The sequence below is a fragment of the Peromyscus californicus genome, unplaced genomic scaffold (assembly GCF_007827085.1).
Source record: "Peromyscus californicus insignis strain IS unplaced genomic scaffold, ASM782708v3 Scaffold_20__1_contigs__length_68692818, whole genome shotgun sequence".
Lineage (NCBI taxonomy): Eukaryota > Metazoa > Chordata > Mammalia > Rodentia > Cricetidae > Peromyscus > Peromyscus californicus.
In genome coordinates this window covers 32,086,599-32,102,336 of record NW_026294503.1, presented here as the reverse complement: position 1 = coordinate 32,102,336, position 15,738 = coordinate 32,086,599, and the positions used below count along the sequence as shown (strand labels likewise).

The 15,738-nt window shown below is 41.9% G+C and overlaps 1 protein-coding gene across 1 annotated transcript in view; it reads left to right on the top strand.

Annotated features, from left to right (window-relative positions):
* Window positions 1-9,471, top strand: part of Dnaaf11 (dynein axonemal assembly factor 11) — a 111,306-nt gene extending 101,835 nt beyond the window's left edge. The window contains exon 12 of the mRNA XM_052747916.1: window positions 8,802-9,471. Within this exon, the coding sequence (XP_052603876.1) occupies window positions 8,802-8,979 (178 nt within the window). The 3' untranslated portion in view covers window positions 8,980-9,471. The remainder of the gene's footprint in view (window positions 1-8,801) is intronic.
* Window positions 9,472-15,738: the final 6,267 nt, after the last annotated feature.

Below are 15,738 nucleotides of genomic sequence, written 5' to 3'. Positions count from 1 at the left end.
AGTTTGTAACAGAGTCTCACTGAGTTGTCCTGTTTAGCCTTCAACTCATGACAGACTTTGAATTTAAGAGCCACCTGCCTTAGCCTCCCAAGTGGTTGAGGTTACAGCTACAACTCACCAGGCAACTACTGAGACTCTTGAAGTTAGACTAAATGCATTTTGCATGGGCTTTCTTGGCCTGGGGGTAGAATTCTACGGTTAGAAATTGTAACGTCTCCTACAGGTTCATATTGTTTAAAGATTTATTTTTATTTTATGTGTATGAGTGCTTTGCCCGAATGTATGTGAGTGCACTGCTTGCATACCAGATATCTGCAGAAGCTGGAAGTGGGTGCTGGATCCTATAGAACTGAAATTAAGGACAGTTGTAAGCCATCACATGAGCTTTGAGAACTGAACACAGGTCTTCTGCAAGAGCCGCAAGTGCTCTACCGGATGAGCCCCCAGGTTCATATTTTAAACCCTTGTTCCTCAGTGGGTGGCACTATTTTGGGAGGCTGTACAACTTTAGAGAATGGGAGTTGAGCTGGAAGAAGCAGGTCACTAGGGGAGGCCTTTGGAGGCTGTGCCTAGCTCTTGGTTCTTGTAGTCTCACTGATTTCTGTGATGTTGGCTAGCCTCTGCGATGTGTTTTCATCATCAGTAACTGAGCTTTTCTGCAAGTTTTCTTTTTCTTATTTTTTTTTTTTACATTTGGGTCATAGCTACACAAAGTAATTAATACAGTGAGTCATGTCAAGGATCTTTATCATAATGCCAACCTCAAAGGGAAGCTTGTGTCTTATTACAAAGTTCAAGACAGTTTATATAGTAGTGTTTTTATAATACAAGCTTTCATATTCTAATGTGATTTTGTTGTTTTGTTGCTATTCTAATTTTTATTCTCACTGATCCTCTTGTTTAAATGCAAAGAACTCTTTACTTGAGTACTTTGTGTATGCATGTGTGTGTGTGTGTGTGTGTGTGTGTGTGTGTGTGTGTGTGTGTGTACAGGTTAATGTAATGCACACATATATGTGGTGTGTGTATGTGTGTGTGTGCATGTGTATTTGATAGCTGGAGGTTTGTGTCCAGTGTGTTCATCATTCATTTCCACTTGATTTGTTTGCTCATTTTATTTATTTGTTTGTTTACTTATTTATTTATTTGTGATAGAGTCTTTCACTGAAACTAGAATTTGATGACCTGGGTTGACTCACTGGCCAGCAAGACCCAGGGATCATCCCCCCTCTGCCTCCCCAGCACTGAGATTACAAGTGCATGATGTCATGCCAGGCTTGTTTCCTTGGATGTTGGTGAACAGAACACAAGTCCTCATGCTTGTGAGGCGAGCACTTTGCTGACTGAGCCACCTCCCCCAGCCTCAAGTTCTAATTTTTTATTGTGAGCTGCTCCACGCAAAACAGTTCCCTGGTGTCTTCGGCCGATTCTGTTCTCTCCCTTTTCTCCCTTGCAATTATCAAGAATAACTGGAAAAATCCTAGGAATGCAAACCATTGTGGCAAGGGGAAGCTGATTGTAATAGAACAGGCTCTGTTCCAGTCTCTCCACAAACAGGATGTCTTTCAATGCTTAGGCTGACTGTGTTGTGTGCCCCAGATTATAAAACCCAAGAAAACAGCTTTCTGGGGTATTTTAGCGATGGTACAAGTTGAGCATATACTTATTTGACCCTATCTATCTCTAGGCAACTTCATAAACTCCGTGAGACTACCTCCAGTGAATTCTAGCCTTCTCTTGTTACTTTCTCTCTCTCTCTCTCTCTCTCTCTCTCTCTCTCTCTCTCTCTCTCTCTCTCTCTCTCTGAGTGTGTGTGTGTGTGTGTGTGTGTGTGTGTGTGTGTGTGTGTGTGTGTATGTGTGTGTGTGTGTGTGTGTGTGTGTGTGTGTGTGTGTGTTCAGTCTCCTTGGACTCAGGCAAGTTGTTAAGCAGTACAAAGCCAATCTGCCTTATACTCCATTGCCTGGGAAAAATGGTTTGAGGTTTCTTGGAGGCCAGAAAGGTCCTTGTCCAGGGAGCCTTCATGTATGCTTCAGGACAGATGGCTCAGAACATGCCAGTTTGTAATGTCCATCACCTAAATTCCAGACCCAGGTTTTTAAAACACAAGGTATTATAAACTAGATAGCTTATGTTAACAATTCAGCCCTCCTGGGCCACAGTGAGGCAGTTTCCCTCCAAGTTCTTTGGTGCATTGACAGGAAGAGCTCTCTTCTCATTTGCTTTTAACCAAGAAAAGCCCTTTGGCACTTGTGCGCCCTTACTAGGTAGAAGACGCCCTGTTAGATTGTCTTCCAAGCAAGCTCAGAGCTGTGATCCCATCAACAGAGTTTAGGAAATCCTGGCTTTAAGGCTCAGCATACACCCTCTGACTTACTCTAAGGTCTGCCTTGTGGTTCCTGTGTTCTTGCCAGACCTTTCATGACACTAGGAAGTTTTCAGTGGTAGGTGGAAGTCTTTTGTCTTAACACAATAGTCCACCATCTTACCGGGTAAGACTTTCCTACTTCTTGTTCTTGAACTACAGATGTTGTTCTCTGATGTTTCTGACACCTAATGATCCATGTTAGATGTCTTAGTTCTACTTCCATGGTGGTGAATCTGTTCACTTTGTCTTCTAGATATTCTTTACAGGACCCCAGGGGCTTCTAGTTTTTGGGTCAGTTAGAAAACAAACAGTGATGGGGCATCATCTATCCTTTGGGCCACTGCCATGGAACAGGAAACACAGACAATTAGTGAGCATCTTATGAAACCCAGGCTTAGCTGCTCTGTGTTCATTGTCCCCAAGATCACAAGTAATCAAAGGCCCCCATAGTAAGTAGTCCTTCACCACCTAAGGCAGGTAAGGCACAGACAACTGGGGCCGAGCCACTAAACTGTAATAATCTGTGTGTGTGTGTGTGTGTGTGTGTGTGTGTGTGTGTGTGTGTGTGTATAACTATTTATGGACATAGAATTTAAATGTATTATTTTTCTATGATAAAACATGTTCCTTTTTAATTTTTAAGTATTTTAAAAGTTATTCTCTAAGAAGTTTTCTTTATAATTAATATGTAGCAACTATACCTATGTCAGGAACAGCATAACTGCACTGAGTAGATTCAGATATTCAATTAAGACACTGATATCATGACTGTGCACATAAAAACAAAATTTAAAAATAGAGCTCTGTTATATAATAAATGTAACCTAGGTCCTTAAAGACTATATCTGCCCACATTTGTGTTACAACACACTTTCTAAATCTGAAAGTGCTGTGCCAATGTCAGTAATTATTTTTCTACTGTTACTTTTGAAACTTAGCATAGCAATGGTAACCATTACTATAAAACTTAGTTTAGACTGGTTCAGATTATTCATAATCTATGGAGGATTCACTTAGGCCATGGGATTCCTGTTTCCCATGTGTCAGCATCCTGTTCCCTGTGTTTGTGTTTTTCTCCTCAGATGGGATTTGTATCTCATTTATACCGGTTTAGGGTGTGTGTCACTTTAAGTAATGAATATCTACGTAATATGGAGACATGAACCTTAATCCCAGCACTCAGGGGAGCTCAGCAGGAGGATTGCGAGTTTAAGATCAATCTTGATTATATGGTGAGTTCCAGAAGCTACATAGAAAGCCCTTGCCTTTAAAAGCCCAAGAGGATAAAAATGGAATGGAATACCCCAACATTTATTTAGTGTGTTTAATTGCCCTTGAGAACAGTCTGTTTGGAGGTTGGTGGCTTTATGGGATGCTCGGCAGCTTGGTAATCAAGGTGACAGAACAGAAAGAAGTCTCTCTGTGATCATGGGTGTCTTTCCTTAAGCATCCCAGTTCTGAAACTTCAGACCGTGATTCCTAGCATCATAATCTCCATGATCAGGGAAGGCAGGCAGGCAAAGTAGTGCTCCCCAGCAGATGTGCATGTGGGAAGTCCGTGAACCTGTGAAGGTGTTGACTCCCATGCCCAGAGAGTGGATTAAATTTGCAAATGGTGACAGCCTCACAATACGGAGAGGGTCATTGGTTGAGCAGGTAGGCCTAGGGTGGCAAAGGGGGAAACAGAAGGGTTAGGGTCAGAGTAGTGAGGAAGCTTGAGGCAAGCAGAGTAGCTTGAGGAAGACTCATTGGCCGGTGATGGCTTTGAGTACAGGAGGGGCCGCACACTAGGGAATGCAGGCAGCTTCATGAAGAAGAAAAAGCCAGAAGAGGATTGAACAGGAGTCTCTAGAGAGGCACCGACTCCTCAATTTTAGCCCAGGGATACTGGTGTTAGGCTAGTGAGCTACAGAGCTGTGAGAGAGAGGTAGGACTATATTGTTCTAAGCTACTAAACTATAATAATCTCTGTGTGTGTGTGTGTGTGTGTGTGTGTGTGTGTGTGTGTGTGTGTGTGTGTGTGTGTGTAACTATGGACACTGAATTTAAATGTATTGTTTTTCTATGATAAAACATGTTCCTTTTGAATTTTTCAAGTATTTTAAAAGTTATTCTTTAAGAAGTTTTCTTTATAATTAATACGTAGCAACTATGCCTATCAATGTATACGCCATGATATTTTAACATGTGGTCTGCAGTGAGCAAAGCAGAATAGTTTGGTGATTCGTGGTTCCATCTCCTCCGCTTCCTTTGTGTTGATCGCACTCATTCACCGTAAAATATGTGACAGGGCTTTGTAAGTTTCAGGTACCCCACTGTGCTGTGGGATGCTAGAATTTATTCCTCCATCTAACTGTAGAATATACCCCCCTTAACTGTGCCCTCCAGCCTCTGGTAGTCATTTCTCTACACACAAATCATTCATTTTCAGCTTCCCCATAAGAGAAAGAGAACCTGCAGTATTTGGCTTTGTGCATCTGACTTATTTCATGCAGCACAATGTCCCCTGTTCCATCTGTCAAGCTTTATATGACAAAGATGGCATTCCTTTTATGGCTGAACAATGCTCCATTTTGAATATACCCAGTATTTTTTATGCATCCATCCATCAGTTGATTCTGAGTTCTGCCAGTTGTGGCAATTGCCTCCATGAACAGGGGAACACAAATGGAGAAGGGCAACACAGGAAGGCACACTCACCAGACTCCTTCTGATAGAGAGGCAGCCTTGGTGTCCTGGTGCTCAGACAGGCTCAACATGAGTAGTCTCCCATGACTATTTCCACTTTCCATAAGAGCTTGGCATTTCTGCCACCATCTGGAGTCAGAGAAGAATTGGAGAAAGGAACTTCTGGGGAAGCACCTCCAGAGGCCAGCCATCTTTAGTCACTTCATACAGTGACTGGGGTATGGTGACTGGAAGGGACACAGCATGGTGAGTGTCCTCAAATTCTGAAAGACCCTGTGCACAGAAGCATCACTTTTATGATCTGGCCACTTGTCATTACACAGATAATACTCCGTGCTAAGGTTCTCCTATACCATACTTAATTTCCAAATGAAAATAATAACCAGGTCAGTGTGTGTGTGTGTGTGTGTGTGTGTGTGTGTGTGTGTGTGTGTGTATGGTGGATTTTTATTTATCTGTAAAGAGCCATGAAATTATGGCATTTGTAGGAAAGGGGATAGAAATTGAGATAATAATGTTAAGGAAAATAATCCAGGCTAAGATAAATATTGCATGCACTTACTTGGTGTGTGTGTGTGTGTGTGTGTGTGTGTGTGTGTGTGTGTGTGACATAAAAGTAGAAAAAGGAATGTTATGTAACATGAAGCAGAAGGAAAGACTGGGGAGTAGATGAGAATCAGGCAAAAGTGGGACCAAGGGATGAAGGGGGAAGGAGGGGTCACATAACAGCACAGTGTAATGATGTATATGTATGAAAATAGCACAGAGAACCCCATCACTCTGTGTGCTAACTACAGACTTGGTTTCACGAAGCATCAATGTCCCTTCCTCCATAACTCCCACTGTCCACCCATTTGTTGTCTCCTCCTTGGTGCTTCAACAACATTTATGATGCCAATACCAGAGATCTTGCCAAGCAGCCTGGGGCACAGCAGTTGACTGTGCATAATCTGTGCCTTCTTCCTTAGATTGTGGGTACAAGTCATGTTTTATCTTTAGGTTCCTAGTACACTGATCACAGCACAAGGCACCTCAAAGAGGTTTAATGAAAAGCACACTGATCTAAATGACCGACTCTTACCCTTGGAGTCATGTCCTCGACCTCTGCTCTCTTGTCCCTCCCTTTCTAAATGTCTGTTGGGTTCCTGGTATTCCTTTCTCTCCTTCACATCTATGAACCAATTTGGTCTGGACATTATCCATATGTGTGTTGTCATCAATCCAGCTTTACAGATAAGTCCGCTAAGGCACAATGGCTGGGTCACTCACTCTAGAGCACATAGCTTAGTGGGTAATAACCAGGGATGACTAAGAAACCAGTGAGATGAAAGTGGGCTAACTCTGTTTGGGAGGTCTTTTTGATGGACTCTTTAGCATACAAGTTCAAGGATGAGAAAGCGACTGTCTGTGCTGTACATGGTGCCTTCTTTTCTCTGAGTGGTATGTATGTGGTGCTAATATCACCAACCCAGACTTGCTCCCCAGCCTTGATGGTTTATCTCTGAGGCTTTGACTGACATCCTCCTGTCCTGCTGCTTCAGAAGGAAGTGACAGTGGAGGTCATCTGCAGATTTAAAGGGAGTAACAAAAGCTGTATCTGAGTGCAATGTCTGGCATGTCCTTGAGGACCCCAGTCTCAGCGGTTTGTTAGCATACAGGATTCAGCACAGTCTTACTTGTGGCTAAAATTTATTATAGAAACAAAACAAAAAACAAAAACCCACAAAGCAACATTAGCCAAGGGTGAGTCTGAAGATAACTAGAGACAAGTTTTTAAGGGTCATCTCCCCTAGAGTGACACAGAACACCTAATTTCTGCTACAGTGAGAGAAACACTGACATGGTGAGTTAGGCAGGCTCATTAGAGGCTCGGTGCTTGGGGGTTTCCCTGGAGGCTAGAACATGCCAAAATTCTACTCCGAGAAGGAAAGCATGCACCGTGCTTCTTACATATGCTGCTGGCACAGTGAGCATCCTTACTTCCAAGGGACCGTTCATGTCGCTATAGAGAGATGAAGTGCAGCCAAGCTTCAGCCTTGCAGGTCTCCTTTACCTATAATCAGGTCAGAGGAGATAGTGTGCACAGGTTGTGTCCTTCTACACTGGTCATTTATCTGAGTACTGGTTTCCTTGTCTACTGACATACCTCAGTCACTTCTTCAGTGAAGTCACAGTCCGCTCTGGTCTCTTCTCTTTTCCTGTAGCATAGAGTTCATTTGCAATAAACAAGCTGGACTACAGAATGTACTGTTTTATAGTCTCTTTATTCTTAGTAGTCTCCATTAACAAATCCATGTGCATTACTCAAATCACTGAGAGGAATTAACTCACATGCCTTAAAGGGCTGAGCAGAGTCCAGGAGTGAGGAGGGGGAATTTCAAGCACAACAGAGAGTTTCTACTTTCCCATGAGAACAGATTTTAGTCCTCTTAAAAGACAGCATCTGCTAGGTGCATTTCACCTGAGGACATCACTTTGTAACTCCTACAAAAACCGGAGACAGTTTCTCACATAAATTTCTTATTTCTCTAATGAAAGGTAATACCTTTTCATTTATAGAATAAGCATTTATTCAATATAGCTGTATGTCAAGGAAAAAATAAAAAACACAAAAATCTCAGCCTTGAAGATGTCAGAATTCTATGAGATCATAACAGCATGATGGAATTCCACAGTGCTGTGATAAATTCTGTGTTTGTGCATTGTAGTGCACTATGATTCATTGCCAGGAATCTGTCATTTTACACAGACCAGGGTGTCCTCAGTTTCTACTGTTGTGCCAGGAATATATAGGCATTTGACATGTGTCTGTTGAATGAATAAATGAATGGATTGTGCAGTGATTGTAAAATAATGTGTCTGGGTACTAGAAAAATCACTAGGAAAGTTAGAAAGGTATATAGATCACTGGTCTGGAGTCTAGGTGCGATGAATAAAAATTGCTGTGCAAACAGCCCAGGAATGTGCATCACGGACACAGTTCCTCTGTGAGCATAACACTGGGTACCTTTGGCAATGGAGTTTCTTGCTGGTCCTGTGGAGTCATACCACCTCTAAGAGTACTGGGCATGGGCAGTTGGAGCAGGTGCTTGTGGGAGCACTGAGCTTTGTTAGACGCCTGCACTTGTCTAAATATCCCTGCCAAAACAGAGCCCGGGCAGCTGCAGTCGGGATTAAACTTGGCTAGTGTCCTCTTGATCCTGGCTGTGTCACTCTGCTTCTTGGATCATCTTCATTTCTCAGGTAAGAGAGCTTCTCCAGCTCCTCATCTCCTACTGCCCACATAGCAGCACAGCTCTGCCTGGCACTTTATTCCTCCATGTGTTAAACTCTTATTTAGAATTCTCTATAATTATTGAAGCCAAAGACAGTCTTTTCTTACTGTCTATGGCAGCAGTTCTCAACCTGTGGGTTTCGACTCCTTTCAAGGTCGAAGCACCCTTTCTCAGGGGTCGCATGTCAGATATCCTGCATATCAGATATTTACATTATGGTTCATAACAGTAGCAAAATTACAGTTATGAAGTAGCAACAAAAATGATTTTATGATTAGGAGTGACCACAACATGAGGGACTGTATTATAGGGTCACAGCATTAGGAAGGTTGAGAATCACTGCTTTATGCTATACAGACAGTACTTACTAAGTATTCACTGAGTGAGTAAATGAATTTAATTCCTTTGAAGCTTAATTTTAAAGAATGTAATATTAATATTAACCTCCTCCTTGTCTTTTTCTGTTGTAGAAGGAAGCAGATAGAAAGATTAGAAGTTGATCCCAGCAAGCATTCCTGCCCTGATGTAACTACTATAGTACAAGAGAAAAAACGCAAACCTAAAAGAATGGAATATCAACCCCAAATGGTACCCAGTGAGGAAGATCTCTACTTTGATGATAACCCAGAAGTGCCTCCACTAATTTGAAACAGGGGGCTGTGTTGTCATTGACTGTGTCCTGATTAAGCCATGTTGCTTGGTGTCAACCATGGATGTGTGTCATTCGTAGGATAAACATAGTTCATTGTTGTTTTATCTGATGGTGTAACTCCTACTTTGCATAGTAATGTTCTTAAGTGAGTTTAAAATTAAATTGCATACCTTAAAATGCTAAAACTTATCACTCATCTATAATTAAGGTTAGCTATTGAAAATATGCAGTAATGGAATGGAACTATGACATTCAGCATTAAGAATAAATCATTTAGTGCTTACTAATGCAGTAGATTTGTCATATTGGAAAAGGACTTGAGAAAATTGGTCAAACTCAGATGTTAAAACTGTAATCTCAGGTCCAGCTGGAATGCTTTAACATGATTATAAAGTGTTTCCGTTTTTCCTCCCATGTGTCTTCTTTCTCTGGTGGCATGATGTAATGGCAAGAATATGAATTTTGACATTAAACACTCTATATTTGGATTCCTGCTGAGTCACTGCTTGAAGACTTCCGGCTGATCCTCACATTCCTCAGGGCAGAGTGACTTCATCTTTACTAGACAAACAGTAATGTTTGCTCCATAGGTTGGTCTCAGGGCCAGCTGTGTAAACTCACCCTGTACAGAGAGAGCCACTGCAATATTTCCTTGCTTGCTCATTTCCTTCTCTCCTTCCTTCATCTTCCCCAAACTTCTCTTCCTACTCTTCTTACACCTTCTTCACTTTTTGATATGTTTACCACCTCTCCTTCATTGAAAAAAAACTATTAATTCAATATTCCACATACATGCTAGGAAAAATGACCATGATACCCTCTGATCTTGATATAACAGCATCCAGACAAGGCTTCCTTGAATGCTTATTCCGTGAATGCTCACTGAGAAATCCTCAAGGACATGGGGAAATCTACAATGCAGTGGTTTGGATGTGGTTAAAATATGTTTCCTTAAAGATTCGTGTACTAAGAACTTGGTCCTTTGTGTGGTGGTATAGGAAAACGGTAGAACTTTTGTGAAATGGAGCTGTGTAGGAGGTCTTTAGGTCAGTAGGAGCACCGCCTTTGCAAGGGAATGCTAGAGAAGCTTCCTCTGCATCACTCCCTGAATGAGAAGAGTGAGGGTAACCAAGGAAAGGTCTCTGTGTCAGAGAGTGAAAAAGAGAGCATCAGGATTCAGGAAAGCGGCACTAGGAGATCTGAGTGGCCTTGAAGAGGCTACTGTATTTATTCTTTTTCTCATCTCTGTAACTAAATACCTGACACACAGCAACTTAAGGATTGGAGGAGATGCAGTCTATCATAGTGAGGAAGACATGGCAGGAAGTGGCTCTATCTTGGCAGGAGAGTAGTAATTGCCTTCCCAGCTCTCACTGGAACCGGAAGCAAAGAAAGGGTAACATTGAAGCTCACTTGGGGTTTTCTTTTTCCCTTGTTTATTTACTTTGGGATCCCAGCCTATGGATAGTGCCACCCACATTCAGGACAGATCTTCCTCTCTCAGGAAGTCTTCTCTGGGACATCATCATAGACACACCCAAGGGTGTGCCTCATTAATGCTCTATATATTTTCTCCTCCTCCTCCTCCTCCTCTTCCTCCTCCTCCTCCTCCTCCTCCTCCTCCTCCTCCTCCTCCTCCTTCTCCTCCTCCTTCTTTTGTTTCTTTTTTGAGACAGGGTTTCTCTGTAGCTTTGGATCCACCTGCCTCTGCCTCCCAAGTGCTGGGATTAAAGGCATGCACCACCACCACCTGGCCCGTATTTCTTCATTTTTCGATTTATTTTTATTTATGTGTGGGGTATGCAAGGAGGCCAAAAGAGGGCATCAGATCACCTAGAGCTGGAGTTACAGGTAGTTGTGAGTTACATAGACATGGTTGTTAGGAACCAAACTTGGGATCTCTAGGAGATGGTGGTAGTTTGAATGAGATGCCTCCCAGAGGGCTCGGACATCTGAATACTTGGTACCCAGATAGTGATTGTTTGTGGAGGATTATAAGACATGGCCTTGCTGAAGATCGTTTTTCACTGGGCTTTGAGGTTTTAAAATCCACATGTTCTTGTTGGTTGTTCTCTCAGCTTCCTGTTTGCATTTTGAGATTTGAAGTCTTGGCTGCTGCTCAAGCTTGCTGCTGCTCTGCCAACATGGCCTTACTATCCCTCTGGAATTGCAAGGCAGATAAATCCTTTCTTCCATAAGTTGTCTTGGTCATTGTGTTTTATCACAGCAAAAAAACCCAAACAAACAAACAAAAAAAACCATGACTAGTCCTGAGACCAGCAAGTGCTCGTGACAACTGAGCCATCTCTCTAGTCCCTGCTGTAGGTATTTCTTAATCTAATCATTGTGACAATTTAGTTTACCACCACAGCTATGCGGCAAATATTAGGAAAGATCTCACCACTCCAAAACCCGCTCCCAACACAGGTGGAACAGAAGCCACAACTACAAGGTAAGTCAGGCCACCAGATGACAACAGATTAGCTTTGTTAGTCCTGCAACAGCACAGTTCTTGCAGCTCTTGAATCAAGTAGCTGGATAGGGTGGAGAATTTGGTGAGATTGATTGGAAAAAAGGTTTCTTTGGTTTATACTTCCTAGTCACAGTCCATCACAGGACAAGAACTTGAGGTAGGAACTGGGAGGCAGGAACAATGGAAGAATGGCTTCTGCTGTCTCTCATCCACAGGTCTCTTTAGTTAGCATTCTTATATATCTCGGGGCCACCTGACTGGAGACGGTGTCACACACAGTTGGCTGAACCGTCCTAAGTGAATCAATAATTAAGAAAATCCCTCACAGAAATGTTCACAGGCCAATCTGATCTAGGTGTTTCCTCAGTCAAGGCTTTCCTTTCAATGATTGTAGGATTGTGTCAAGTTGACAATCAAAGCCAATTAGGATACCCTATTCCTTGTCAACTTAACACACAAACACGCCACTTTAGGTTCTAACTGTTCATTCTTTGTATGCAATATCTCACGTTATTATTATATATCTCAGTTCAACTTCTTAAAGTTCCACATTCTTAATTTTTTTTTACTGCTTTAAGAGTAAAGTGTTCTTTAAAAATCCAAATTCACTCAACTGTGGAGACTCCTATAAAATAAAACCTTACATTCATTCATTTTTAAAAGGGAAGAATTGAGGCATCACAAGCCAGATCAAAGCAAAATCCAAATCCAAATTCTGTAGCTCAATATCTGACGTCTGCAACTCACTGATAACCTTCTGGGCTACTGAGTGCTTGGACAGCTTCCTTCACCAGCTCTTCAATCCACAACACACACATATACCTTGCATCCCAAGCTTAGACTGGCTCCACTTCACACCTGCATGTGTCAGTGGCCGTCAGCCCATTGTTGTTCTGGCATCCCCAATATCCTGGGAGGTCTCTGCTGAAACCGAGGCTACATCTGCACTATAGGCATCTCCTGGCCTCTCCACATGGACTCCAATCCTGCCACACAGGGCAAAGTCTCATCTTCTCTCCATGATCCCTTAAGGCTTGCAACTTTGCTGCTTTTAAAACCAGAACTGTGTAGGAGACTCCTCTACACAAAGTGGAGCTGCCAGCATGACCACCGTGTTTTGTCCACCGTGGACCACAGCTTCTGTGCACTCATCTTGAGGAAAACACTTTCTATTGCTGAAGGGAAACACAGAGCATTTCACTCAATGGTGCTGATCTCTTATTAATCACAGCTGATTCTTCCATATTATCTGAACATGAATCAGAGATTTTATTTTAAATTCAAAATATCACATAAATGGTCCCAGTCTTCTGGGAATGCTTCTCTCTGTAATCACAAAAGCCAGGCCTCCATTGTCTGTCTTCTCTCAGAATTCTTCTCTTGGAAACTCTCACACTGGTTCATTAAGCTATGAATGCTCAATGGCTTTTCTACCACAAAGTTCTAAACACTTTTGGAACCCTCCAACAAAACAATATGACAAGGTTCATTCTAGCAACACCCTTGCCCGGTACCAGTTTCTGTTCTATTTTGTTATCTGTTGCTGTGACAAACACTATGACCAAAAACAATCTGGGGAGGTAGGGGTGTGTCTGGTTTATACTTCTGAGTTATAATCTACCCTATAGGGAAGTCAGGATAAGAACTCAAGACAGGCAGTTAGATGCAGGAACATGAAAAATTCTGCTTGTTTGCAATACCCTCTGTTTAGCTATCTTTCTTATACAGTCAGGGCCACCTGCCTAGGGATGGTTATATCCCAGGGAACTGGGCCCTTTTAGGTCTTTTAATAAAGACAGCTCCTCATAGACATGCCCACTGTCCAATCTGATCTAGGCAATTCCTTAACAAAGGCCTTCCTTCCTAGACTGTGTCAAGGTAACAAGTAAAGCTAACTAGGAGAAATAGTAACTCATTCTTCATGTCAGGTCAGAGCTGGAAAAGAAATCCGCATTGTCATCACCCATATTTAGAGTGCCATCTTGAGATGGTGTTATCTAGAGAGGGAAAGTACTGTTCGAGATGCAGATGCTCTGGAGACCTAAAAACAAGGAATAATCAGGAGTTGGAGTACCCAGGTACATTTAGCCAGAGTATCTCAGAGAATCTGGGAACATCCTGCTTTATTTTTTGGTGGCAGATACACATAAGTAGCACTGGTACAAAGAATCCACTGACAAGCTGCCAAGTGCAGCAGCAGAGAACAAAGTCTGAGGATCGCCAGGGTGCTCTGAGACTTGACCAATGGTTGTTCAGCCTCCAGAGCTGCCTCCCTGGCATATGCGCTTTGCTGTTGGCCAAGAATGAGAACTCTGAACCCCAGGTCTATGGTTTTCTTGGTTTGATGGCTATTCTTGGTTGTCAACTTGACTATATCTAGAATTAGCTAAAGTTCAAAAATGTAGAGTACACCAGTGAGGGGTATTTTATTTAATTTGAAGTAGGAAGATCCATCCACTTCTACTCTGAATCTTGAGGCAGGAAGACATACCTTTAATCTGGGCCACACCTTCTGCTGGAAGTCTATATAAGGACATGGAAGAAGGAATCTTTTGCTCTTTGCTTGCTTGTTCTTGCCTTGCTAACAAGTCCATTCTTTCACTGGCATTAGAGCCTACTTCTTCAGGATTCCAGTGTATACTCAAGACTAGCAGAAACATCCAGATGCACAGACTGAGCAACTTCTGGACTCTTGGACTCTCTGTTCACAGCCAGCCATTGTTGGACTAGGTAAACCAAAGTCTGTAAGTCATTCTAATAAATCATATATATATACATATATATGCATATATATACATACACATATATAACAAATATATAAAATAAATACATACATTTATTTTTATAAATATATAAAAATAAATCACGAATATAGCAAATATATTAAATAAATTAATAAATATAAACATTTATATTTATAAATATATAAAATAAAACCTATATATGTACATATGTGTGTATGTATATATATATATATATATATACATACATACATATGAGAGCAAGGGGGATAGAGAGGTGGGGAGTTGCGTTCTATAAGTCCCGCTACTCTAGAGAACCCTAACTAATGCAATCGGTTTCTATAGCTTAAGTGAGTTTTATGAGAACAAGTGGCTATAAAAGTTTGAACATGGCCTGGGAGTTATTTCTGGCTTCCTGTTTGAACCTGCAGCTCCTTCCTTATACATGCTCCTATCATAATGTAGAACCATCTGTGGTGACACCCTCAACCATTGAATCTACTCTATTGTAAACTTTGAACCTCTAAAACTGAGCTGAATAGAACTTGTTTCTTTACAGAGTTTGCCTGCCTAGGGTTTCTTTGCAGTAACAGAACAGATGATGTAAATGGTATGTCATAAGCAGCCACATGTGTCCCATGTTCAGTGTTCATGAGACTTGTAAACATGAGTGAGTCAGAGGTAGGAGACAGAGGGCAATGGAGTACCTTTCCAGGAAGAGCCACTCCAGCAGAAAGCCTTTCCAGCAGGAATGAATGTGTGATGACGTTTTATTTGCAGAAAAGTCAAATGTGTAAGTCAGTGTTCAGTCAAGAAAATGGAGTCTTTGTAGGTATATGGTGGGAATAGGGGGCTATTTATAGGGATGCAGTCTAACACCAATATGAGAGGATCTGGAAGGGAAGTAGAGAATGAAGACAGAAGCACAGGTACAGATGGGTCACCAGAATCTGCATCAGATGCTGAAGCAGAACTGGCCGCAGGGAGGTGGTAGGGATGCCTGTGAAAACCACCCTTCCACTGACAGTGCTTTCCATGTTGAGTTGCTATGTCATAGGCTTATGGCCAAGTTCCTGAGGTGGTTTTGCAGCTAGTAATTTCCTTGTTTTCACAGATCATCATGTTCTTAACTGGCATTGATGGTTTCCATCTTACACTACCTGTCACCTGGTCTTTTTCTTAGAAAGTCTTCATCTGGTACTAGTTCCTGCTCCGGGGAGATATAAAACCTTCATTTTTACATTTTTGCACTATTAACACACACACACACACACACACACTTGAGAGACAGATTTGGTTACCCATGTACTGTTTCCATAGAGAAACCCTGAGAACCTGCCTCATTTTAACTAGAATCCTCCAGTCTCCCACCATCTTTCAGGTGTCAATACTCCATTGTCCAGTGGTCCTCCTAGGATCATAGTCAGTCTATCAGCTTTTTCATTGCTTGCTGGTTCACTGGCACAAGGATGCCAAATGGCCAGATTGTTTCAGCATCTAGTGAGAAGACAGAATTGTACTCGCAGAAGGATACCTTATTT